This window comes from Oxyura jamaicensis, chromosome 3 (assembly GCF_011077185.1).
Source record: "Oxyura jamaicensis isolate SHBP4307 breed ruddy duck chromosome 3, BPBGC_Ojam_1.0, whole genome shotgun sequence".
Classification (NCBI taxonomy): Eukaryota; Metazoa; Chordata; class Aves; order Anseriformes; family Anatidae; genus Oxyura; species Oxyura jamaicensis.
The window spans coordinates 115687878-115712096 of NC_048895.1; the positions used below are offsets into that span (position 1 = coordinate 115687878).

Here is a 24219-nt window from a genome sequence, read left to right on the forward strand (position 1 = left end):
GTTTCACGCACTTTGACTCCTGCTAAAGGGAAGCCTGAAAAAAAAAAGGATGAAGCCTCAAAAAAAAAGAAAGGATATTAGGGATTTTCTGCCTTTGGTTTTGCAGGAGGTTGGAGGGTTTGGCTGCGCTCTGCCTCCTTCCAAGGCTGGGGAGAGGAGCAGGGCCCCGGCCCTGCGGCTGTCCTGGGCACCGGGAGCTGCAGATCCCTGCGGAAAACCCAACGGGGAAAATAAGAGGGAGGAGGGAAGAAGGTCTTCGACCTCTGCAGCAACTCCCCTCTGCAAAATGCTCCCAGGAGAGCTGCTGGGAGCAGGATGGAGGGCTTGGCACCCGCTGTCCTGCCTCACCCCAGCTCTCTGAACCCGCTGTGCACCGCGGGGCTGGCACAGCCTGGCCCCAAATCCTGCGTGGCCCCGGAGCGCAGATGAAAGGCAAGACGCTGTGTGCCGGCCTCCACGCGCGCGTGTGTGCAAAGGGTTTATAAATCTGTCCCCAGGTCAGGAAATCTCCTGCGCCTTTTAGATTTTAAGAGAAGTTGCCTTCCTGTTGTAGTCCCAGATAACGCGTCTCTGATCGAGCCCACTTGTAAATAGCTTAATAGATTTAATCAGTTCCTTTGGAAAACCGTGTTGTTTCCGCGAGGTTTTCGTACGGGCTGGGGGGGGGGGGGGAAAGCTCGGACGGGGCGGCCGCTGCTCCCACCTCCACGATCCCGCTCCAAGCAGGAAACCCAGGCGGATCCCGACCCCGCAGAGCTGGCGCTTGCGACCCGACGAGAGGCAATAGGAACACCCAGGCACGTGGGCGAGCGCTGCCGACCTGCACAAACACCCCGGCCTCGGATCCACGCTGGGTTTTTTCCCCCCAAGAAGCACGGGGGCAGACCGAGGAGCCGCGTTCGCAGGCTGGCCCCCTGGCTTTTGCTGGCAGCGCCGAGAGGAAATCCACAATCAGTGGAAGCAGAGCCCATGTCAGGGGGTCAGAATCATAAAGAAATCCAGCGGCTAAATATATTCCTCGGGGCGCGGCGCAGGGCTGAGCTGGGCAAGGGGATCGGGCTGGGGACGTTCGGTCCCGTTGCCCTCCCTGCACATCCTTGGTCCTAGCCGGGGGGAGGGTGATTTTCCTGCACCAAACCAGGATTTAGGGTTCGTTCTTTGGAAATATGACAAATGTCATCGTGATGGCGATGCTTCCAGCCTGGCCGGGCTGGGGTGGCTTTGCTCCATAAAACACAGCAGGAATTAGGCCCCGAAGCATCGTGGTGGCCCTACACCTCCTCGTGTCCCAGGGATGAGCTGTAGGGACCGATGGGGATGCTGCAGCCCCTCGGGGCCGTGCCCAAATCTCTCCCCAGCTCAGGACCCCCCCATACTGGCCAAGCACCCACCGCACGCCCGCCAGATCCCCATTTCCTCCCTTTCTGACCCGGGATTTTGGGGTAACCGGGTGAAAACCCGGACGGAGCACCAAGGCACAGGGTTCTGCTTGGAGCAGGGGGGCAGGGTGGAAAAAGGGGACGCCGTGGCAGAACCCACGCCCCAAATTCCCCTTGCAAACGGGTGCCCTGCAGCTTGCCCAGACCTGGGGAGGGGGCTTGGAGGGGTTCAACCCAACTTTTGCACCCCTGCGGGAACCCTCCTTTTGGGGCTATTTTCCTTTTTTCTTTTCCTTTTTCCTTTTCCTTTTTCCTTTCCCCTCTCCAAAAAAAAAAAAAAGAAAAAGAAAAAGAAAAAGAAATCTCGGTTCCCGCACCCCCCCCTCGCCCTGCTCTCCCTCCAGCCTTGATTTATTTATTTATTTGTTTTGGGGGGTGTAGGGATGAATTTGAATCCACCAGCCTTGAGTTCTGGGGACAGGACCACTTCCAGGAGCCCTTCCCCGCTCCCCCTCCGGCTGCGCTCGCTCCTCCAGCAAGCCAGCTCCAATCCGTCCCCATACAAATAAATAAATATTAATAAAGCTGTTACCAAAAAGGGGAGGGGGAAGCGGGAGGGGAGGGGGCTTCGGGGGCTCTGCCCCCTTCTCCTCTCTCCCCCCGGGGGGTTGGAGCGCAGGGCAGAGGGTGGGGAGAAGTTTTCTTCTCCCGGCCGGGAGTTTGCAAACAAGGAGGAGCAGCAGCAGCCAGTCCCTTCGGTGTCATTGGAGGAGGGTTTTATTTTATTATTTATTTAATTTTTTTTTTTTTTTTTTTTCCAAGGAGCTCATAAATACCGGGGGGGAAGCCGGGCGGGAGGCTGGGACTGCGCGGGGACCCCGAGGGCAGCGCGGAGAGAGCATCTGGTGGAGGAGGAGGAGGAGGAGGAAGAAGGAGGCTGGGGAAGGCCGGGGGGGGGGCCGGGCCATGGCTACGCTGCTGAGCACCTACCCCTGGCCGGAGAGGCTGGAGGGGGAGGCTGCGGAGGGGCTGCAAGCGGGGCCGCCCCCGAGCCGTTGCCCCCCGGGGGAGAAGAGCGCCGAGAGCCGCATCCGCCGCCCCATGAACGCCTTCATGGTGTGGGCGAAGGACGAGAGGAAGAGGCTGGCGGTGCAAAACCCCGACCTGCACAACGCGGAGCTCAGCAAGATGCTCGGTGAGGAGCCCCGGGGTGCGGGGGGCGAGGGGGGAAGCTCGGGTGGGCACCCACCGGGGGGGTGCCAGGCGGGCACCCTGCAGGGCACGGGGTGCAGAGCCTGCCCGGGGTCCTGTGCCCAAAGGGTGGGCACCCACCTGAACCCCCCATGGGGTGCAAAGCCCTCCTGGGTGCAGCACCCTAGGGTGCAAAGCCTCCCAGGTGTGCTCCCTGCTGCCCCTGGGGATGCGACACCCCCAGGCTGGCAGCGTGTGGGAGCCCTGGGCGCAGTGCACGGAGGGACCCCCAGATTTTCCAGGCCTGTCCCGCTTCGTCCCCCAAACTTGCTGGCCACCCTGACATCGCCAGGGGAGTGTTTTCTGCTGGGTCTTTTCAGGGATCGCAGCCCATTTTGCATATTTTTCTTTTTTTCCCACTCCCCATCCACTGTTTCCTCCTTTTCTAAATCTCTTGTGCGAGACCGAGGGCGAAGAATAGAAATAACCCGGCCCCAGACAGCCCTGAGAAAAGAATTGCAACACACTCTGCCATCCAGCCTCTTACCCAAAGTTTGTGTTTCCCTGGGCAGTTCTGCGGTGTTTTCTTTGGTGGCTTGGGGTTTTCTCCTCGCTGGTTTTCCAGGCAGCATCTCCTCCTGCCGCTGTCAGTTCTGCTCTCGCTTTGGCGATGGGAAGGCACCGAGCGCTCTGATGCGGATCCGAATTTCTCCCCCTACCCCCGAGGAAGGGATGTCCCCACCGCGGGATGTCCGTGACCCCCTGCTCCCTGTGCTGGGGACAGCTCTGCTCGGCTCTGGAGTGGCAGTGCCGCGAGCAGGGAGCGGAGAGGTCACCGTGCCCGGGGCCACCGGGACAGGGACACATCCAGGGGCACCGCGTCCTGACCCCCTGCCCAGCCGGGCACGGCCACGGCCCCGCTCGGCAGCGCTTCCTCGCCGCCTTTTCACCGGGCTCTGCGTCCCAGGGAGGCATTGCAGGATCCGACCCTGGTGCCGGGGGAGTTTATCTGCCCTGGTTTGTTTGCTGTGGGGCTCGGCACACCCTCAGCACGGCCTGACCCTGTCTGGGGACTCGGGATGGGGGGGAGAAAAGCGGCAACCTGGCTTCAAAGCCCTCCCGTTGCCGTCTCCTCCTCCTGTGGAGCTTGCAGGATGAGTCCCCCATTTTCTCGGGAAATGGGAGCCCCGACCCGCCCTTGGGTCGGGTGCCCCGAGGACGGCGGCCACGGGCGCTAAGGGGATTTTTGTTCTCCGTTTACAGGCAAGTCCTGGAAGGCGCTGAGCCTCTCGCAGAAGCGACCCTACGTGGAGGAGGCCGAGCGGCTGCGGGTCAAGCACATGCAAGATTACCCCAACTACAAGTACCGGCCCCGACGGAAGAAGCAGGTCAAGAGGATCTGCAAGCGGGTGGACCCCGGGTTTTTGCTGGGCAGCCTGGCACGGGACCAAAACGCCGTGCCCGAGAAGCGGACCTGCGGCCGGGCCGGGGGCGAGAAAGAGGGGCCGGGTGAGTACCCCCCTCGCCCAGGGCTGCCACCCATCCGGGGCTACCGGGATCCCCCGGGCAGCAGCAGCGGCACCAGCGTGGACACGTACCCCTACGGGCTGCCCACCCCTCCCGAGATGTCTCCGTTGGACGCCATAGACCCCGAGCAGAGCTTCTTCTCCTCGCCGTGCCCCGACGAGCATCACCGCTCCCACCTCGCCGGCGGAGCCCCCTTCTCCACGGAGTACGCGGGCAGCTCCCTCCCGTGCAACCACCATCCGCTCAGCCCCATGCCGCAGCCGGCCACCTGCATGATGCCCTCGGCCTCTGGCTGCCCTCCTCTTCCTCCTAGCAGCTACTACACGGCCGCCTTCCCCCCGCTGCAGCCCCCCGGCCTCCACGCCCACCTGGGCCAGCTCTCCCCGCCGCCCGACCACCATGGCTTTGACACCTTGGACCAGCTGAGCCAAGCCGAGCTCCTGGGGGAGATGGACCGCAACGAATTCGACCAGTATCTCAACACCCCTGGTCACGGCGAGCACCATGCTGGGGCTTTGGCCAACGGACATGTCCCGGCGGCCTCGGCGGCCGGTGGCTCCCACACGGCGGAGACCAGCCTCATCTCTGTCCTTGCTGATGCCACGGCCACCTACTACAACAACTACAGCGTCTCCTAGACCCACGGCCACCTGGACTGGCCGAGGAAGGACCCGACAGTATTACGAGGTGTTGGTCCCCCAGGGACGTCGCTCGCCTCCCCTCAGGGCGTCCGAGTCCGAACCGCGAGGGCCGTGGAGTCTCCTCGGGGGCTTAGGTAGAGGATTTCGGTCGTCAGCTCACCACCAGGTGCAAAGCATTGGGTGCCCTGCTCCGAAATGGCCAGGGGGAGTTCCTGCTGCCAAAGCCCCTCTTCCGAAGCAGAGATGCTCCCGGGAGCACGGGGAGGCTGCATCCCATTTTGGGGCACCCTCAGCTCTGCTTTGGAGTTGGGAGGGTGGTGGTATCCCGCGATGGACGAAACCCCTTGGAAGAGGGGAGCAGGCAAGGAAGGCTGGGGAAAAAAAAGAAGATTTTGGTAAATGGACGCAGGATCTGTGTGTGTGCCGTGCCCCGTGTGCCTGCCCTGGGCTTTGAGCCCAGGTGAGCAGTGCTGCCCCATGTCCCCGCACTCGATGTTGGTGGTGCTGTGGCCACCCCAATCATCCCGGGTGCACCAGCAGGGTTAAACCTGCCCCATCCCCATCCCCAGATGCGTCACTTTTTCCCAAGTGGTGTCTTCACCCCTGGGGACGTCCCAGAGGATGGGGCAGTGGGGATGCTGCCAGCTCAGGGCGCAACCTCCACGTATGAGATCGGGATTGCGGGGCAGGATCCAGCCGGTGCCAACACCCGCACGGCTCCCCCTTGGCCTCCCGGCAAAAGCGCTCCCAAAACGGGAGCAGCGGGGGCTCCGCTCCCCGCCGGGCCAGGAAAACGTCTTCGGATGAGCACTTTGGCAAAGAGGTGATGATGTAGCAGACACGTTTTTATCAAACATCCTTTGAAGGCGAACGCTTAATGTTCCGAGCCGCAGTGCCCAATGCCTCCTCTAACTCCAGCGTATTATTGCCTGTAATAAAGCTGTACATTGATTTATTCCTTCCATTATTCCTCCCCTTGGATTTTGTATTGCTCGAGTTCTCTTTCTTTTCATAAAGATGAAGCTTTATTTTAAATCAGTTATATGACATGATTAATCTTAGTGTTTACTGTATGGCACTTGGTAATGATTAGTTAGTAGCGTGGCTATGATTTTCTGGTTTCAGTCCCAAACGTGTATTAATAATAATTGCAAATAATACTTAAAAAACACAACTTCACAAGTTTTTAAGCTAATACATTCCATCTTTTTTGTGTGACTCTATGCATTTTGAATGAGTGTAGATATGAGTTTGCATAAAATATTTAATTTAAATAAATGTTTTTATACGATGATTGTTTTATGATTTAAATTGCTGTAGCTATTGACAAAGTTTTCAAAGGAGAAACATTTCCTGTGCGAGTGCTATTATTTTAATTTGTTGTTGTTGTTTTTGGTATTTTCAGCCAAACTTTTCTACTTCCATTTTTTTTTTTTTTTTTAATAAAAAAGATCTGTGGTTATCTTTACAAGGAGTGGATCGTTTTCCAACAAGCCAACCTGAGGTGTGACTCATGCGTACCTTCACTTCTCGCGGCGTGGCTGCGGGACAGCACGCCATCCCCATGCCTCGACCCCGCTTGAGTGGGTACAGCCTTTTAACGCCGGGTCCTACAGAGGGTGAGGTTAGGTGAGGCTCTGCTTTTTTTTTTTGGTGGTGGCACTGGTGGTGGAGGAGTGAGTTTCCCAATGCCCGTTGTGACGACTGCCTATGAGAGTTGGCTGGAAGGGGTCTCCAGAGGTCCCCCCAACCTCTGGTTTTGGTAGGAAGGGGCTTTGAATATCACCTACTGATGCTTAGGTCCTCCTTTGTTCCAACTCGTGTCCTCATGGAGATAACCCTGTCTCCTCCCTTGCCCATTGCTTGGGCATCCAAACTCCTGCTATGACAAGAATGACCTGGGGGGTCCTGGTGGCACCACAGACTGCGGTGACTCTTGCACTGGCATGGCACGAGGTCACTAAGTTTGCTGCTGGTGAAAAACCCTCTTCCAGGGTGTTTTGTGAATCAGCCAGATAGGACAGGAGGGAGAACTGCAGGTCCCGTGAGCCTTTTTGGCCTCTCCCTGTGACATTAAGTGACTGGTGCAGGACAATGCCAGGAGCAGAAGTGGGGCCCCAGGGCCAAAGGGTGCTCACAGCCCCCCAGCATCACCTTCACAACTGTTTTATAGCAGAGTATGGCCAAACTTGGGTCTGCCTTTCAACCAGTGAGCCCAGGGGCTGCTTCCTTCCGTGTGAGGTCTCATAGGAGGGCGCACCCACCACAGGGCGCTTGCAGAGGGTCCTTTCTTCAGAGGCAGCCGGGGACGTGGTGTAAAATGGGAGCTTCTCTTTAGGACATTGGCTGCTCCTGCTCCTTGTCCCCATGCCCCACACAACCACGGGACTGACTAAAAAACCCCCCCGAGCCTCCTCCCTTCCTCCCTTCTCACAAACTCGGCCTTGCCAGAAGCAAAGCTCATACCCCGAGCTAGCAGCGGCGGCGGCCGGAGCGCGGTTCCCCGGGGAAAAGGCCTTTCTCTGGGCACCCCAGCCTGCTGTCTCCTGCCAGCAGATCCTGTCCCCGCTTGCCCAGCCCAAAGCCACGTGAGGAGCGTTGGGAGCATGTCACCCCGCGCTCGGCACGTCAGGAGCAGCTGCAGGCCCGGGCCGGGAGCCGGGGGCCCCCTGAGGGTTTTGGGAAGCGCAGCCAAGGCGAGGTGCGGCTCCCTGGGAGCCGGGGCTCGCCAGCAGGATCCGGGCACACGCCCAGCACCGGCAGCAGCCGCCGTCCCCCTCCCGGCACACACCAGAGGAGGTGAAATAAATTCAGGAGCCGAGCTGGCAGCCCCTACCCCGGCAGGCTGGTGAATGCCATGCTATAGGGTTTTGCTCCCACCCCATAGCACCTTACCAGGATTAAACACTCTCCAAGGCACGCAGAGCAGCCAGAAAGGTGGAAAGGGACCTTTTTTTTTTTTTTTTTTTTTTTTTTTTTTTTTTTTTGGCTCAAAATTGAATGTTCCTGCAGAGGAGTGAAGGCCGTGGTGGTTTAGAGGCACTGCGGGGGTCTGCATGCCAAGCAGGGCTCCTTCTCCATCACTCCTGGGCACGTTTACACTCCGTCCCTGTGCACACCAGAGTCCTGTGGTTTGCGGCCCGCTTTCTCCAGGCTGGGAAGCAGCAGGAAAAATCAAATCAGAGCTGCAGGAAGGGATGAAATGACCTCAGGCCAGGCTGCAGCTCAAGGCTGACGAGGCTGGGCCAAGGCAAGGCCCTCTCCTTGCCAAGAAGTGGCCAGAGCACGAGTCCAGCCCCTGTCCCCAGCCAGCCCTTGACCCTCGGTGGCTGTGTGTCGGGGGATGAAGTCACCTTCCCGGATAGCACGGATCGGGGCTGGCCAGGAGCTGCGGTGTGTGTCACGGCAGGGCCGGGGAGATGTCCTTTGTGCCCCTCGAGCAGGTGCTGGTGGCTCCTCTCACGGTGGAAAATTTTGGAAGAGGGTTTGTCTGTTTAAGCTGCGTGGCGCGGGTGGCTGGTCCCTGTGACACAGGGCAGGGGTAGGGCCTGGTGACAGGGCTCCGTGACTCAGTTTCCCTGTCCATAAAATGGAGCTAAGGCTTCCTTCCCTCCCACCCTTTTTCTGCCTGGCCTTGTGACACGAGATGCCTCATGCCACGAGCCTGAACCGGACCAAGTCTTTGTGCTCAAGGGGTCCCTGCCTCGCATGGGGGCTCCTGGTGCTGCTACCAAATTTGATGCAAGGTGCTGTTTTTCCTTCCATCGCCCTCAAAGCAGAGGGCAAGAAGTTGGGGAGGGAAACTGAGGCAGGGAGGGAGACCTCACTAAGGCCACCCACAACCACCCAACAGCTCCCACTCCCCCCAATTCCCCTTTTTCCCCATCAACCTCCATCTGCTCCTGACTAATTGCATTCACCCCCCCACCTCTTTGCCCCCTACCCTGCCTCCGCACCCCGCAGGGAGCCGCGGCTCCTCCTGGAGTAGGGAGGGCAGGATCAGGCTCTCCCTCCCGTTCCTCCAGAGGAGGGAATGAGACAAGCTGCTGAGTGGTTTCCTGCCCTCCACTGCCAATGGGAGCTGCTTCGGGTGCCGGGAGCAGGGAGGATGTATCCGGAGCTGAGTGTTTCCTGGCAGATAAGGCCAGCCCCTCCTGCCGGATGTTATGAGTCCAGGTCCTACCTCCACGTTTCAAGCGAAGGGGCCGAGGAAAGGCCTGGCTGTTTATGTCAAGGAAAAATAACTTCTCCCTCCGTGCAATCCGACGGCTCCCCGAGGGCTACGTGCAGGAGGATAAACACCGGGAATGGGAAAACAGGGGGCGAAGGCGCAGGGGAGAAGGGCAGGAGGGCTGGTGAGACCCATCAGGGCTCGGCTGCCAGGGCAGAGGCAGGGGGAGCTGGGGAGATTGGTCTGGGGCTGGACAGTGCCAGCTCGACCCACAGAATGACAGCGTGGTGGGGTTGCAAGGGACCTCTGGGTCCCTTTGGTCTCCCCTCTGCCCCAGCAGGGCCACCCTGAGAAGGGTGTTCAGCCACGTCCAGGTGGCTTTGGGAGATCTCTGAGAAGGAAGCTCCACAACCTCTTGAGAGATTAATGTTCAACCACAGCCCTCCTCAGCATCAGTCCAGAGGAGCTTCCACATCAACCTGCTTGGCCAAACATAGTGTGCTTCCTTCCCCTGTCCTTATGTTGCCCATCTGGAGAAGACCCAGAACCAGCAGGGATGTGCTCAGCTTGCCCAGTGTCTTGGAGAGCCCCTTTTTAGGCTGGACCTGAGGCCACCAGCACCAGTTTCCAGGGCTGAAGGCCCCGGCTTGGCTCCTGTCCATCTCTGCCATCCAGACCTGGAAGGCGAACAGGAGGTGGAAGAGATGGGTCTGTGAGCACAGCAAGGCCCAGCTCATCAAGGGGGAGGGAGAAGTTGTGCAGTGGGTACAGAGGGAATGGAACAAAAAGGAATCTTTTCCCAGGAACAGATTGCCATCTTTTTGCAAGAAATAAGTAAAATGGCCAGATCCTCCTCTTTCAGATACAGCTTGGGCTGTAGGATCTACAACCCTGCTGGCACCACCAAGCCAAAACCTCTGCACTTCCTATATGTTTTTAGGGTCATCTCTGGGCACAAGCTGGGACACAGAGACACCTGCACTGGACTTACAGTAGTCGAGAAACCAGGAGAGGAAAGATCCCCAGCTCCCAACCACAACCATTCACTGTGAAGTCATCCCAGTCCTGCCCCACGGCTGGGGAGCAGAAACACCAGGGAGGGTTTAGACCAGGGGGACCAACCCAGGCGGGGGTCCCAGGGCCAGTTGAATCTGGGCAATACCAGAGAGTCTGTAGGTTGTTTATTATTATTATTATTATTATTCAATCATATATTTATTTATTTATTTTTGCTAGCACGAGCCACTTCTGATTGAGAGTTTTGCCTTTGGCATCGATGGAGAAAAAAGTGTGATAACAGATAAAAATCTGGCAGTCTCCTGTCCAGCATGGTTTGTGAGAACCAAAGCGCCTCCCCACCCATTTACTCCCATTTCAATACACAAGGGACTGCTGAGGTCCCATTTCCCACCCTGTGACCAGAGAGAGGCGCCGAGGATGCCCTGAGAAGAAAGCGGAGAAGGGGACGGCCCTTCCCTTCCTCCTCCTCGCAGCTTGGGAAGCCCACGCGTCCCAGCGGGGCGGCGAGGAGGGCTCCAGCAAGCCCAAGATGTTGTTCTTTCCCTTTGATTTCCACGAGCTCCCGCGCCGCTCGCAGCTCCTGGCCCCCAGAGCTTCTCAGTGAACAAAACATCAGAAGCTGGGGCTGGCCGTGCAGGAAGGAAACCCGCTCACGTGGGGGCTGAGTCATGATCCAGATCCTGCTGCTCTCTCCTGGCATCCCAGGGACCTGGGAGGCACCAAGGGGATGGCAGATCCCACTCCCACTGCCCGGCCGGGAGACCTGGGGTCTGCCCCCATAGCCTGGGGTTCTGCTGCTTGAGCACCAAAATCCCTTGCCCTTGCTGCTACCTTATCTTCAAGCTTTGAGAAGCATTTTTTTTTTTCCTTTTATTTTTATTTTTTCCTTTTCTGAAGCTTGTGTGAGAAGAGCTGGATTTGCTTCTTTGGTGTGTGAAGAGTCACATGAAGTCTACATGACGCCTGTTAGCCCCTTGGCCAAAATCCATGGGGGCACACAAAAAAAAACCTTGTTTAAAACAAGTTTCTAGGCACCCCTGAACCGTCACCAGCTATTTGAGGCTTTGCTGTCGAGAACAGACTTCTTGTCCTGGGCATCAGATGACACCACAAAGGTTGTTACCTCTCAAACTCCCCCTGATCAGCAAAGATCTGAGGTCTCATTTGTTTCTGAAACCAGGAGCGCCATCAGTTCTGGTCCAGAGGTCCGGATTCCCAATTCTACCCCTCTCATTTACAAAGATATGATATATAGATATAATTATAAATATAAACCAGACCCAAGGCTGGTGCAGCCCAAGATTTAGGTTCCAATGGGGTTAAGGATCTCACGTCTGAAGACACGTGTAAGAACAAGGCAAGTGGAATGATCTGCCCCAGCAACTCTCCCACTTCAGACCACCTGCAGCTTGGGGCTTTGTGAGTTCTGTCTTGCCCTCAGTGAGATTTTTCTCCATATATTTGCTTGTTTGTGGGTTTAAAATTTTAGTACCCATCATATTCCCACTCCTTGAGAAGAACCACCTCCTTCTGCTGGCTTTAATCAAGCCAGGCCCGTTTGGAGCCTTATTTCCCCAGTCGCGTTATTCCCTATCAACTTTCTCTGGGCCATACTTGATTTTGTTACCATATATCATATCCCGCTCCTCTAGCCACCTTTTTTCCAGCCTGAAGAGCTTCAATCTTCTTCTATGGGTACCAGTCTACCCCAAGAGTGCTGAGAGTTGATTTGGTCATTATTCACTTTAGGAATGCACTCAAGTGTTGTGGGCAGGTGCTGCAGAGGGAGACTTGTGTGTTACTGAGCTTCAACAGCTTGAAACTCTCATTATGCAGGGATAAACTGGGTGGAGGAGACACCACGAGATGCTGGGTGGGTATGGGAGTGATGGGACACGAGGAGCTCGGGTGCCAGGGAAAGGAGCAGGATTAAATAGTGAAAGAGGCTGGAGAAAGCAGCGAAGGAAGGGGTGGGTGTGAGCAACCATGGTCTGGCAATGAGGGGTAGGGCTGGGAAGGGAAAGAGCACGGCTGGAAGGATGGATGTTGGATGAGGAACCAGAAGATGGAGGAGAAAAGGGGTGGGATAGTGGAAGGCACCTTTTGGAGGGGGTGCTAGGCTGGGAAAGGGCAGGAGTGACACCAGGATCTGCTGGACAGGGCCAGGATGACAGACCTTACAGAAGGGACTGTTGGCAGAAAAGAGACAGGACAGGGTTAAGTGGCCCAAGGCGGAGATGAAATGATCAGGGTCAGATTGACCGTGGCATGGGGAAGGCAGCATCTCCTGGCCTCCCTTTCCACAGCTGCCACCACAAACTGGTGAAGGCTTCAGCAGAGCAAACATCTCACAAGTTCCCTTCAGAGCTGGCTCAGGAGAGGTGACAACCTTGGATGTGGTGCTTAGGGACATGGTTTAGCGGGTGACATTAGTGGTAGGGGGATGGTTGGACCAGGTGATCCTGGAGGTCTTTTCCAACCTTAATGATTCTGTGATTCGACCCTGGTGGCATGGTCTCTCCAGAGGCCCTGATGGCCCTGGATGGATGAAGCTGTGCAGGAAAATAAACAGGTCAGACAGCCCAGCAAGCTCATCCTTCCCACTGAACTCTCTCAGCCTCTGAAGGATGATGACAGCACCCAAACAGCCTGCTGAGAATGGCCCCCAGCTTTCGCTCACCTCACCTGGGCATTGGTTGTGTCAGGGCTACTTGACGTGTGCCAAAATCACACAATAGGAGCATGCTGCAACTGCTAATTAGAGGGTCATTGCAGAAGGGTGCATGCCCCTCATCCCAACCCTCCTATTCATTTATGAGCATAGATACAAACTGAGGCCCTTGGGTAATGTTACACTCTGGGATTTGGGTGGATTTGTCTGTTGGGTTCTTCACAACCTTAGAAAACGTACCTGCTTCCCTTCCCCACGCAGGCCACGATGGAAGAAGTGTGTAACATCTCCTCTATTAGCCAATGCTGCACCCAAGCGTGTTTGTGCAAACTCTTGGCTCCCTCCAGGGTCCAGGCGTTGCAGGAGACCCGGAGTTCCAGGGGACCCTGTGATGTGATCATGCAGTGAGAAGCGCTAACTGCACGATCACATTGCAGGATCACACGTGAACTTATTTTTTTTTCCCTTGGACCCATGCCTTTTTCAGCTCTCAGGCAGATTTGGAGGCATCCGCTCAGTGTTTAACATTTACCTGAGCCTGCCAGGTCCCTCCCCAGTGATTGCACAGATTTGGGCAAGTCTGATCAGTGATTTAAGGTGGGATTTACTTTGCAGGCATGCCCAGCTGTCTCCACTGTGAGACTGCAAGGTAGCAGTGCTCCCAGCTCGAACACCTCAACAGAGGCATCAATTAATGGCCAAACCTAGATCACAGCCCCCTGGTGATGAGTGGGTGATGGATTTATCCTCTCACCACCCAATACCCAGCTCTGGGCATTATTTTCTCTTTAGTCTTTGTGCCCTGTTGCAAAAGCAGAGGATTTGGGTCTTCCTGATGCTTATCCTGCCAATATCCTGGTTCTTTACAAGCTCAGCCTTTTCCCTGGACTCCAGAGAGGCAAGGTGTTGGAGATAGGAAGGAATTTCTCCTCAGTTTGGGATGGTGGATGACCACTGATAAAATTCTGCTGGGCCACCCAGCCCTCACCTGCACCACCAAGTGAGTCCATCTGCACCGTAGCCTCTGGTCACAAGCTGAGCATCTGGAAAAAAAGACCTGCTGTGCCCTAGCAGCCCTGATGGACAGTCCGAACAGCCGAGGTGGAGACATACCTGATTCCACAGGTCAACCTGTGTCCATCTGAACATTGAGGAAGGACATCTATGCCTATCCAGCACCCCTACCTCATTCTCTTCATACCTTCTTGCGTTCCCAGTCAACAAGCAGCTTTTTCCTGCACTGCACATGTCTGGTCCATCCAGTGGAGCAATCTGGAACCAGGTGGAGAAATTAAGGTTGGGCATGTACTTTTGGTTCTGTGTTCATCCAGCACCCTGCACAGCAGGGTCCTGGTGTATGACAGAGAACAGAGAATTGGGCTTGTCTCTAGCTGCTGAGAAGAGCAGGACAGGTCTTGCTGAAAGACTGATGTAGAACACAAAATGATTCATCCCTCCAGCCATACCACACCAGTGCTCTGATGGCTTGGTTTAGTAAGACAGTGGGTGGATGGTGTTACAGAAAGGCCAAGAAACACTGCTGTTGGCTAGGTGGCCTCCAAGAACACAGTACACAATCACTTGGCATGTATAGACATCACTTTCTCTTCTCACTCCGTTAGATTTCAAGATCTTATGCTGTGCTTTGAGTCAAGCACCAATTTTAGGGATGTGCTCGGTTCATTTCATCGTCCCTGCTTCACTTCGTTTGCATGGACCAGAGGAGGTAGAAGACCTTGTCTTGGCACTGCGGAGGATTTATCCATGATAACATGCACATAAAGACACGCTGGGGCTGCAGAGCATTCATTACAGTTTGGTCACCTTGATTAAGGTGACATCTTAATTTTTACCCTTCCCTACATTGGTGATGGATCCTAGAAGTGAGGCCCAGAGCTGAAAATGTCTTTCCCATCAGCACCTCTGAGCAGACACAGAACAGGATTGTATTTCTGGACTGGGATCTCTAGAACTGCCTTGAAACAGGTGGCTTCAAGGCTAGTGTCTTCTTCTGGAGTCTCAGCTCCAGGTAGTGTGGATAACAGCTTGGTAGAGCTCATGGATATTACCTACCTTGATGGTGATTATCTCTTTCATAAGGGCCTCCAAATGAAATACAGGGGGAAAAAAAAAAAGAAAAAAGAAAAAGAACAGAAATGCAGGAAGGTTGGGGCCTCACCTTTTAAAGTTGCTTCTTGCTTACAAACTGAATGAAGTCCAAGCAGGGAATTCCCTTTCCTAGTAATCCTCTAGAAGCACACGTATGAAGAGAGAGGCTGAGAGCTGGGTTTGCTCAGGCTGAAGACAAGGCTCAGGGAAGATCTTACTGCTGCTTCCAGCTACCTAATGAGAGGCTGTGAGACATTGTCAGAAAATGAACAAAATATAAGGGAAACAAGTTGCAGCAAGAGAAATTCTGAAAGTAATTAACCCTGGGGACAAGGTCCCAGAGCAGCCAAGGTATCTCCTGTCCCTGGAGATATTCAAAGCTCAGTTCATCAAGGTCCTGAGTAACTTGCTCTAATTGGCCTTGCTGTGAGCAGGGGGCACGAAACGTGGAGATTAGAAGTTGTAACTCCCAACTTGCACTATCCTGTGATTTGCCTCTGTAAAACTTGCAACTCTTTTCTCTCACAGCACGTGGGACCCACCCTTCTGGATGCCTGCAGAGGGCTATCACTTTCAAAAAGGGATTCTTTCCACAAAGAGTCTTGTGTAATAATTGTGAGCACACAGTGTCCCAGACCCTTCAAGACCCCGTAAGCCAAGGTTGGGTGATCACAGAATCGTTGGTCAGAAGAATCACAGAATCACAGAATCACAGAATAGTCTAGGTTGGAAGAGACCTCCAAGATCACCGAGTCCAACCTCTGACCTAACACTAACAAGTCCTCCACTAAACCATATCCCTAAGCTCTACATCTAAACGTCTTTTAAAGACCTCCAGGGATGGTGACTCAACCACTTCCCTGGGCAGCCTATTCCAGTGACTAACAACCCGTTCAGTAAAGAAGTTCTTCCTGATATCCAACCTAAACCTCCCCTGGCGCAACTTTAGCCCATTCCCCCTCGTCCTGTCACCAGGCACGTGGGAGAACAGACCAACCCCCACCTCGCTACAGCCTCCCTTCAGGTACCTGTAGAGTGCAATAAGGTCACCCCTGAGCCTCCTCTTCTCCAGGCTGAACAGTCCCAGCTCCCTCAGCTGCTCCTTGTAAGCCTTGTTCTCCAGGCCCCTCACCAGCTTCGTAGCCCTTCTCTGGACTCGCTCGAGCACCTCCATGTCCTTCGTGTAGCGAGGGGCCCAAAAAAGAAATATCTGGTGATCCCATATGGGGCAGGAGAGGATCTATAATAGATCTTTTCGAAGATGGAGGCCTAGCTTTGAGGCAGAAGGAAGTGGGGCCTGGCTGCAAAGTTCTCATGAGATCAAATGTCCCTCTTCAAGCACTACATTACAAACCAACCTTCCCCCAGTGTCTGGCAGAGCTTGAATAGGCCCTTCACTCGAAACAGGAGCTACAGCTCCACTAGCAACTAAAAAGTGCCTTTCTCTGGCTGGTGGGTAGCTGTGAATTGAAGTAGCATGTGGAGAACCCATGGAGGTGCCTGCTTACCACCCATCTCCCCCAGGATCCCCCAAGTCAGAGCTCCCTCTGACTCAGCCTGCTGCCTGCTAAACGGAAGGAAGAGAAGGAAGCCCACAACCCAGAGCACCACCACCAGAGCACCACCACTGCCTGCCCTCCCTTCCCCAACCTCCCCAAAAGCCCTGAAGGCCACCCTGAGGGAGCTCCTTCAATGCATGGGACTGATATGCAAAGGATCTTCTGTAGCTAAATGACCCACCAGAGCTTCCTGGTTGTTCTTCCCTGCTGCTCTCCCGAGTTCAAAAGGTGATTTAGAATGACATGCTCTGCTCTACCTGAACTTGCCAGCTATTGCCAGCAGCATGACGAGACTCCCCTTCATTGTACATTAATTTCACTAGGCGTACGGCCCAACAATCAAAGTGCCTCATTAAAGTTTAATTAAATTTCCCAAGTGATTTGCTCCTGGGCTGAGAACCTGTAATGCAAGCCAAAGCAGGTCTGTAGCATCTGTATGTGTGTGTAAGTCTGTTTTTGGGGGTGTTCTTTTACTTATTTATTTATTTATGCATGTGATTTTTTTTTTCCAAAGTGTTATCAACACTTCATGGCTGTGGTATGAAATGAAACCTGTAGTGGGAATCGAGTCCAGACTGTATGAAGAAAAGCCAGATCTTACAGATTTCTACATCCACTCCTACTGAGAGCACTGTTCTCCTGGAAGAACAACTGGATTTTGCACAGCTGACCCTTCATGGGACACAGGCAGGAGGTAGACTAATCAAGAACTGGAAGAGCCACCCTTAGACTAATTTCCACTGTCAAAACTTGGTGAAAAAAACATTAAAAAAAAAAAAAAAGACATTGAGGAAATTCTCCATAGCTTTGTATGGAAAAAAAGATTTCTGTACATCAGAAAGTCTCATTGTATATCAACAGCTATATTTCATCCTCCACCTCAGTTTCATAGGTGAAAAATGACAAGGTAGAAGGGTCAGACAGTGAAATGGTGGCTAGAGGAATAGAGTCATCTCCATCCTCTGAGTACACAGGGGTTTAATTCTTTATTTAATTCCTTTCCTGGATTTTCCAATGTTTTGTAAACTTTACCGATGTTGTTCTTCTCCACCCTATCTTCTGCAGAAGCAGCAAGTTGGTGCATTTTCAGGTGTCAGTGTCCAGCAGGGCAGCAATGTGCTGATGGTGCTTTTCAACCTCAATATCTATGCCACCTCCCAGGGGGAGCAGATATGGGACAGAGACCCCCAGGCCTGGTGTGGCTCTGCTGCCACCGCTCTTCCATGGCACAGCCAGACCGGGTGGAGGTGGAGCAATTGGAAGTGCGTGTGTTGAGTAAGTGATTGCACAAGATGCTCAGTTTGAGCAGCCTCGGCTTTGGCTCGCAGGCTGAGATTTCATCCCAGAAGACCTGGATGACCTGGGAGATTATTAGACCTGGAAAGAGATTATAATGGCTCCAGAGGTCCTGAGCCCAGTGAAGAGGCTCTTCCCACGGTGGTCTTCCTGCTTTGAGATTTTAATAGTTCTCCAGAAGTGGCCAGCTTTTCAGGGACTCCTGAGGGAGACTAATCAGCAAAAATACCAATTTAGGGACTTTAGCTATGTCCCCAAAGGTGCACAATGCAAACCTAAACGAGCCTGTAAGAGTCCTGCAGCTATCAACACACACTATTTTGGTACTTCCCCTGCTCAAAACAGGGCCAGCTATAGCAGGTTACTCAGGACCTTGATGGGCTGAGCTGATGTTCAGTTGGAAAAAGTAACTTAACCTCCTCCTTTCCTTTATTATTATTATTTTATTTCCTGCAATTCCTACCTGAGCTGGAGAGAGGATGGGAGGCTGCTGTTTCCATGGAACTGTTAAACCAGGTCTTGTTCAAGGACCCTCCGGCATAACCTAGTTACCTCTCCCTAGAGGATTTAGACAAGTAAAGCAGTTGGGCAAGCATTTCGATGGGACAACATTCACCCAAAGGACAATGCCTTTCTGATACTTTCCTCTCCAGTACAAAGACGCACTTGTTTTTAATCTCGGGGAACGTAAACCACTCTGTGATGAACAAACTAATTGTTTACAGGCAGACTAACCAGGACCAAGGCCCATGCTCAGCCTTGGTGGCCAAGTGGCCTGATTTATCAAGTTCCTAGAGCTAAAATCTCTCCATAGCGAAGTGGTTGCATCTAAACAACCTACCAGGAATGGCTCTTGGCTCATGCTAACTCCTGGCCCAAGGCTGGGGACCATTTGGGTCCGTGCCAGTGGGCTCAGGCCAAAGCCAAGCCGAGGGCTGTGTTAACAACAGTGCAAACGACTGAGATCTGGTGGCCATTCCATATCGAGATATATCCAGAAGGTCTCTGCTATTTCCTGCAAGCTGGAAGCTAATTTCCAGATTAAAATTCCCTGAAGATGAAAGAGGGAGCCAAGAGGGGGGCCTTGTTCAGGGGACTGCAAAAAAAAAAAAAAAACCAACAGGCGCAGGCATCACAGATCCCTGCACAGTGATCATGCGCTGTAATGGAAAAGGGGGAAATTCTCATATATTTTTCTTTGGACTGGAGTGGATGGATAGCAAACAAAAGCAAATGCTGAAACACTTACTCATATTGAAAGAAGTATGAGCACAAAATCCAGTCACCCCCTTGAAACTTCAAGTGAGGTGGGGATTTCCATGTATTGCATGTGTTTCCAGATCTAAAGATAAGAGTACAGCTGGTCAAACATTTTCCATTGATGATTTCCTTGCAGAAAACATCCTTCTGAGGAAAAACATAGAAGGAACTTGAAGAAAATCCTAGGTTTAGCTTATTTTCTCCTAAACAATTTTTTTTTTTTAAAAAAAAAGGCAATTTACGCAACTTTTTCACTTTTCTCTTTAATGACCTGCATACATAAAGGAAAAGAAAAAGTGATGACTAATCTGCCAGTGTGAAATTGTTTGTTTTTGTTTAAAGAAGCTATGCATATATTTCAAAAAATAGTATTTTTCATAGCAATACCCATGCTCCCACACACCATTCATAGAAAATAGAAAATCAAATTTCGTTTTTTCATGCACGATACTTATTTCTTTTTGTTAGCTGCAGTGAAGATTTTCTTGGTTAGGTTTCATACTAATAATCAGTTTCTATCAGTTTGGAGGCCTATTTAGTTTTAGTAGTTTAAAGAGAACATAAAGGAAATATAAAATGTCCAACTCTTAACTTTTCTGGATTCATAAACACTCTTAGCCTTTAAAAAGAGATAAAACAATAAATATCATGGAAATATGACTTTTGCATTCACACTGTTTACCCAAGTCTATTGCTCCCTACTCCATTACATGAAAGTCTTTTGACCAGTTTCAATCCCATCTGAGGGTATGGAGGAAGCCCCAGAGGGCTGAAGCTCAGATAATTTCAGTGATATTCATCCAATTCAGACACTTATAATACTTCTTCCCTCTGAGGATATGGACACAGCACACACACAGATGTCCTCGTTAGCAGTGCCTGGTCTGCAGGACGAGCTTTGAGGTGAGCTCCTTTGAGCACAACATCTGTGTGATGCGGAATTCTGGGCAAATCATAGCATCTCTCTTATCGTTGCTTCTCAGCCTGTAAACTGGGAATGCTTTCTGCACTGAAAGGTGCTACAGGATTAAAGGATTGCGGCTTCTTGAGAGGGAGGAAGGAAAGATCAGGTATGTTATTTGTCTCCCCAAGCTTGGGAATGGCATTTGGTCTCAATGGAGACACCTAAAGGTAGGTGAGCTGCACCTCATCTCTACTGTCTGAAAAGTGGACAGTCATTGGCCTAGGAAGAAGACTCTATTAAAGGCAACGGACACAAAGATGTTGCTGGGACAGCTATCTCACAAACTGATTGAAATCAAATGATCATACCCCACCCAATGTTTCTGGTGGGATCATCTTCTAATATTGGAGAGTGTTCCTACCACATGTTATCTGAATGGGAAATATTTGAGAGGTGTGGTGAGAGGAAATTAAAAAATAATAATATTCCTAACCGTAAAGCCCAACCGTGATTCAAAACATGTTATCGCAGCACCAGAGGTGGGCTGAGATTGGGTTTCCCTCACACAATCCCTTTCCAGTCTGGAAGGTGGTAACTGGAGGCAACAACAACCAGCTTTGTAAGGAAATTCACAAATTTCCACCTTACTATCATTTTGCAATATTCAGAGTTGAAAGATGTCTTTTGCTTCACTGTATTTAAGCGTTTTAATTCCACATTTTAAAAATAGGCTGAAAACAGAGAGCTCTCTGCTTTAACATTAACTATAATCAGGTGCATTTTTTTTTATTGCCTAAAAGTATGAGATTTTTCAATAAGAATGCAAGATTGATAGATTACTATTACTAAACAGATTACTATTTTCAATTAAACAAAACAAAACTGTAGCATAGATGTTTTCCACACAAATAAGATTTCATGAGATAATACTTTCTTTTCAGAAAGGTACCTTTTTGACAAAGAAAAAGTTATGAAAATCTAAACTGAAAGAACAACTGTTCAATTGTTTATTGCTGATTTTGCCTGTATCTTTCAGATAACCATGGAATATCACCTACAAAATTAGAGATTATTTCTAAAAATCGGGTGTGAGTGTTACGTAAGTTTGGAGGCTGATGGGAAATGGGATTTGTTTCCTACCCCTGAAGTCTGATTTATGTTAATGGCAGATGTTAATTAATTAAAGGAGTGAGTTAGGACTCAATAATTACAGTCTTGCTTTTGCCACCAAACCATTACATAGCCTTTTCCAAGCCCCTTATCCTTACTGAGCTGGCCTGTCTGCAGAACATAAATGACAATTCCTCCCTTGAGAGAACTGGAAGCTTAATTATTTAGCATCGGTTATTTTCTGCAAAATCCTAAAGAGCTGGCGAACACATGCTGCTGTTAGTTTCCCCCAGGGTGACACAAATGACTTGGGGAGTGGTGTCTTTTGGGAGAAATGTCTGTAGTAATAGGCTGAGCCCTGGGAGATGAAGTTATTGGCACGAAAATGTTAGGCTAGTAAGGAAGATCCACAGCAAGACATGGCAAAAGCACAGCTAAGCCCAGTGGGGAACTGAGAAAAGATTTCCATAAACTGATATGGTGATTAAGCAGACCATTCCCTTGATGCTCTTTGGTGGGAAATGTCTGAATGATTTTAATTACAGGGGGATGTAGGACCCTGATGCCACTCGTCTCACCCGGAGGCACATCTCCTAGACTTTCTTCAAGCTTGATGTCCACGAACGAATCACATCACAGGAAAGGTGCTAGGGGAATGAGACCAAGAGTTAGCTATGTACACCTCAGCCGATCTGGGCATGCAAATCCTTCAGGATCCTGTAGGATGAATGGGAATGGATTATCGCCGTGCAAAGTGGCTGACTACCCCACCAACCTTTCACAAATATCAGTTCATACACAGAAGTGGAGGCTACATCATTGTGCAATGTTACAGGGGAACCCGTGCAACAAATAAGGTGCAGCTTTACACACATTTCTCAGCAACGAGGAGGAGACCATAAATGTGTGTTATCAACATCACAGTGACATGCAAGTGTCAGAGAGGCTTAGGTCAGCCTTTGTTCAAGGTGGACAGTGCAATACAACCCAGTACAATACAGCCTTGTACAGCCCAGGGCTGCAGCATTTAGCACTGAACCAGGCACCATGCTTGGGTCAAGAACAGAAACAATTAACCACCGCTCTTTATTATCATCAGTATTGGTAATATGGGGAACCGGAGGCCACAGACACCACCACTACCTTCTAATTTATGCACAGCCCTCTTTGCATCACTGGGGAATGCCCATTTGGTGGAACTGGTAAGAGAAGTCTGAGCATCAACCATAGGATCACAGAAAAAAAAAGTAGGGTGCTATTTATCCTACCTAAATTTAGGCACCTGGGATTATGTCTCCATTAGTTTTCTAAATGCTAGCAGGCCCTTTCCCTGGCCAAACTGCCACAATCTGTCCATAACTATAATATTAATCTCAATATCAGAGTGATACACATATATTGCCTTTTGGGAATGTCCCCAGTCAGTGTTAACTCCCAAATTATGCACAGGAATTGCCTGGGTCCGTGCTGGTTGGCCAAGCAAAAAACATGCCATGGTCTACATGAAGTATTTAACAGAGTGGATAGTGATGTTCCAGCACTGGTGCTTTGGGACTCTCTAATTTGCTGATAGGGGCACGGCATAAAAATCCACTACTGAGCTAATTTTCTTAAGTTTCCTTTAGTCAAAGGGGAGGGCTGAGCCCCTTCAGAGGTGATCAGGAAATGTTAGACCTCTATTTTAAAATAAGACAACTTGTCCTTTGTCAGAGCACCCTTCATTCATCCCCCATTCTTCAATGTCTTCTCCACAAGGGGCAGTGAGTGGTGAGGATGGCTTTAGCTGGTTCCTTTTTGTGTGCTTAAGCTTCTTTAAATAAATCCCTGCCTCATGAGAAAAGCCCAGAGCAGGGTAGACAACAGGACCCAGATTCCCCAAGTCACCACTGGTGTTTTACTGCCTGTGTGTGTCAACTTATCACCACTGAATTGCCAGAGGACTTCAGCCAGGGCCCAGCAATATTCAATGCCAGCTTCTGCACAAAGGCAAAACAAAGAAAAAAGTCCTGCACCCCAAGCACCTTACAAACAGGGGATCCAGGAGGCTGAGATTCTGAGTTAACATATTAATATTAGGATATGGCCTCGTTCCGACCACATGTTGCTTTCATTGAGTGTTAGCCCCTAAGGTTCAGTACAACCACTTCTCATGTGCTTCACCGCAAGCTCTAGCCCACCAGCTGTACCTTACTCCACCCTTTTCTTGCACCCCCTTAGCACCTCATCACACCCACGTCAATGTGAGGTAGCTCCACCGAAGCACCAGGAGGTCCCCTCGATTTACAGCGGCGTCACACAAAATGGAATGAGGTGCTGCGATTTCCGCCCCGAGACCTGCAGGAGAGAAACAGGCAGAGGGGACACCAACGTTCAGCTGCACGGGAACATTATTTGTAGCCCTACAGACTCGCAGCATCCCAGTGCTGAATGCAAAGGACAGCTGTAGCGGAAAGAGATCTCAAGATGATGCTGAAAGCCCTGAGCTCCCTGCAGCTGCTGAAATTAGTGATTAGACAACGTGGGCTTGGTCACACAACTTGCTGGTAGAGTGCAAGGAACCGGAACCCTTCTACACTGCAAAAAGGAGCTGAGAAGGAGCAGAGCACAGCCCATGGGTGTCCTAAGGTCCAAATTCTGCTCTGTGACACCTGTTCCTCTCACTAGGGCAAAAAGAAATTGCATTAATGCATTTAATGCACTTCTAATGCAACCTTTTGCAAACCTGATGAGGAGCTGGTATCTTCTGTGCCTTTGGTCCGTCCAGAAGCTGATCCTGATGTAGTGGTGTAAACCCAGAATGGATGAAAGCTAGTGAAATTGCTTAGTTACGAAAAAAAGGAGAGAGAAGCTGATCCCTGTGGTGTTTAAATCTACTTGTAGTTTGTAGTTCAGGAACAGCTGTAGCATGGTATGGAAGAAGGTGGCTGGGAAACGTGCCCCATGCAGGGTAACAGGAGGGAGAATTCTTGGGGTAAGTGGGAAATTGCAGGAAACCTTGGAGAAACAAGCTGGAACCACGTTGGAGGATAGACAGGAAACAGCAATTCTTAATCATATTTTAAAAAGCAGGAATAAAGTTCCCAGGGGAGAGGCAGAGCTGGGTGGTGGTAACCAGGGCCAATCCTCTCATTTCGGCAGTGGGCCAGTGGGACCATGGACACTTCTCTGTGGGCTGTGTCCTAGGCTGGAACACATCTCTGGCTACATCTGTGCTATAAAATGAAACTGCAACAGCACCATCTGTCTCCCCTTCTGGCCATTGGGCACCATCTGGCCATGCCTTTACTTATTGAGACCAAAAAAAAGAAAAAAAGTCAAGGATTACGGCTATTATGGTTACCATTTAATGGTGAGGAGAACACCCATATTTCAAAAGCAAGT

At 51.5% G+C, this 24219-nt stretch overlaps 1 protein-coding gene across 1 annotated transcript; it reads left to right on the forward strand.

Annotated features, from left to right (window-relative positions):
• Nucleotides 1-2208: 2208 nt before the first annotated feature.
• SOX7 (SRY-box transcription factor 7) lies at nt 2209-6198 on the forward strand. Its single transcript, XM_035321422.1, has 2 exons — nt 2209-2574; nt 3834-6198. The coding sequence occupies exons 1-2, from the start codon at nt 2346-2348 to the stop codon at nt 4733-4735; spliced, it is 1131 nt and encodes a 376-aa protein (XP_035177313.1). The 5' UTR covers nt 2209-2345; the 3' UTR covers nt 4736-6198.
• The last annotated feature ends 18021 nt before the right edge of the window (nt 6199-24219 follow it).